This window comes from Hyla sarda, chromosome 1, assembly GCF_029499605.1.
Source record: "Hyla sarda isolate aHylSar1 chromosome 1, aHylSar1.hap1, whole genome shotgun sequence".
Lineage (NCBI taxonomy): Eukaryota > Metazoa > Chordata > Amphibia > Anura > Hylidae > Hyla > Hyla sarda.
The window spans coordinates 37,370,366-37,373,239 of NC_079189.1; the positions used below are offsets into that span (position 1 = coordinate 37,370,366).

At 36.3% G+C, this 2,874-nt stretch overlaps 1 gene segment (V, D, J or C); it reads left to right on the forward strand.

Moving 5' to 3' along the window:
* Positions 1-1,512: 1,512 nt before the first annotated feature.
* On the forward strand, positions 1,513-2,213 carry LOC130335373 (Ig kappa chain V-V region HP 123E6-like). The segment is given in 2 exon segments: positions 1,513-1,579; positions 1,701-2,213. Coding segments are annotated over 2 exon segments (357 nt in total).
* Positions 2,214-2,874: the final 661 nt, after the last annotated feature.

Consider the following 2,874-nt stretch of genomic DNA (forward strand, 5'->3'; position numbering starts at 1 on the left):
TTGAAATTCCTAGTACAGATATCACCATAGCCATACATCTGCTGACAGAGGCCAAAACATCTATAGCAGCCAAGTGGAAATCTATAGAAGTGCCTGAAATCTGCAATATACTAAACATAGTGGAGTCCAACTGCAATATGGAGCGTTACATAGCTTTCTCGCTGAACAAGAAAGCAAGATTTTTTAATTCCTGGAATAAGTGGCTTAGGTATAAACAGATACATACAACTTAACCTCGGCTCTCCCCTTTAAGCCTCTTCTCCTTAAGAAGAAAAAGAAGGGGAAAACGTTTTTTCTATTTTCTTTTCTTTCTTTTTCTCTCTTCTTCTTTTCCTTTTGTTTTCTCTTTTATGAGCACTTTCTTATGCCCTTTCTTTCTGTCATCTTATTTTCCTTCGATTGAGTGACTAAATGTTTATACACCTTTAAAGGAGGAATGATAAATTTCTCCTAAATGCGATTACAGACCAATGTACTAATGTATTGTAATTATATAAAATGGAAAATAAAAAGTTTTAAAAAAAAATGAAGGGCGGGGCTATGACATCATGAGCACCTGGCGCCAGCTCCAGCAGTCGTAACAGTTTGTTCCAAATGCTGAGCAGTTGAGCACCTCTTTAACCAAAATAGTTTAACAGAAAGAGAAAATCACATTCTTGTACAAATGCCCAGAACCTAGTATAGGGCACACCAGTGTTCAGCTATAAAGCATATACCCACAATATGGAACCCTCAATTGAAAGACCAAAAAGATCACAATAAGCCACAGTGTCAGAACAAGATGTGGAACTTACAATTGATAGGTCAGTAGAACCCACTGAACAAGAAATCAGAAGATCCTCTTGGGTGACAAATGGGACATCACCCCGCAGGTTGTCATACACTGCTAAGACACATGAGCCAGCACCCTGGGAAGACATAGAAACATTGCCAAAGAGGGAGCCGATCAGTGGAGAAAGAAAAAGAAGAAATAAAATCACTTCAAGAAAATAAACTCTGGTCACTCACTGATCCGTCTCCAGGGAGCTTAATATTAAAATAAATATAAAAATAATAATATCTTAGTAAAGTCTCCACTTTCTATTATTAGACCCACAATACTAAAATACATTTTCTATATTTAACAAAATCCAAATAAAATGTCCACCTGATACTCCCATCTAGTTCACACATAATACTGAAATATGAGTTACTGGTTTCTTAGTAATATTAGTTTGCTCCTGGGATTCCTGTGCTTTCAGCCCCCCTAAAAAATGTCCAGTTTGCCAATCCCCCCCTTATTGTCCTCTCTGAGGTGTCTCTTACAGATCCATGATCTGCCTCAATGGTAAGTTGTCTCTTATTTGTTTTATTACAGACAAGATCATTGGGCGACACAGAGAACTTGTATCTAGGAAATGGAAGTGTGTAGATTTGCATGGCTGCTGTTTTACATATTATACTTTTATATTCCTTTAGACTTTCATGTTATATAAACACCTGATCTTATAACTCACTGAGTCGTGTCTGTAATACACCAGGGAAGGGAATATGGCTTCTCTGACATATCTGCTTTGTGTTCTTTATGTTTTCATTCCAGGTAATATCTGTATTATATCTATACAGGTTACTTATATTTTATTGTATTCCTACTTACTGAAAATATTAGTTATGTATTATTTTATTATAATTTTCTGTAATGTGTTTTTGTGTATCCTCAGGATCCTGTAGAGAGATTGTACTGACCCAATCTCAAGATTATATATCTGTGTCCCCAGGAGATACAGTCACCATCTCATGTACATCTAGTTCTGATATAAGCAATTACTTACACTGGTACCAACAGAAACCAGGACAACGACCAAGTCTTCTTATATCTTATGCAACCAGCAGACATACAGGAGTCCCAGACCGGTTCACTGGATCTAGATCTGGAACACATTTCACTCTTACAATCAGAGGAGTGACAGAAGATGATATAGCAGATTATCACTGTCAGCAGGGTTATTCTCTCCCTCTTACACAGTGATACAGAGCCGTACAAAAACCTTCTTCCTCCTAATAAAAGAAAACACATTACTGAAGCATGATATAGACAGAAATAGAAATAAACCACCAGAGCGTTCAGGGGATTGTTACAGACTTGGTTCTGCTTGATCTCAGATGAATGTGATGTCATTCAGACCTGATCCTATAGATGTGATTGTGATACTGAGCGGCTGATGACATAACAGGATGACTGGATGATAAACCCCATAAGACATAATACATATAGATTTATCTACAGAGAATAATGACAACTTCACACTGATCTTACATCTTCATCTACAAAACCTCTCTACAGTCTTTCCTTACACAGATCAGTCATTTGTATTTCTTCTCACTGATTTATTATTATTATCAGTCATGTTACATGTATATAGGAGCTGCGGCCCGGTCATGGTCACTGATTCTACAAGAAGGTCAGTCCTACAGACTACATGACTGAGTGCCATGGCTGCTGTACTTATAGGACTTTTTCATTAGTTAGCATGTAAAGGGTTGTTATCCATGTGTTTAACTAAAAACAGTATTCCCAATATTATAAACAGATTTAAAAGGACAAGTATCAAGTATAAAAACGTATCCCCTATCCGAAGGATAGGGGATAAGTTTTTATACATGATACTTGTCCTGTACAATAAATAAATATCAATTAATAAATAAATAACATTGTAAAATACAGGGAAATAAAAATAGGGCAGATCTCCACATAGAGTAATAATGTCTGATATTACTGATGATGTCCAAAAGATAATAGAGCTCATTTTTTTGTCTGGTCATCTGAAGAAGGAGGACTATACCTCTGAAAACGTGCTTATGATAGATACAATAAAACCATTGTTTTGCCTGTTT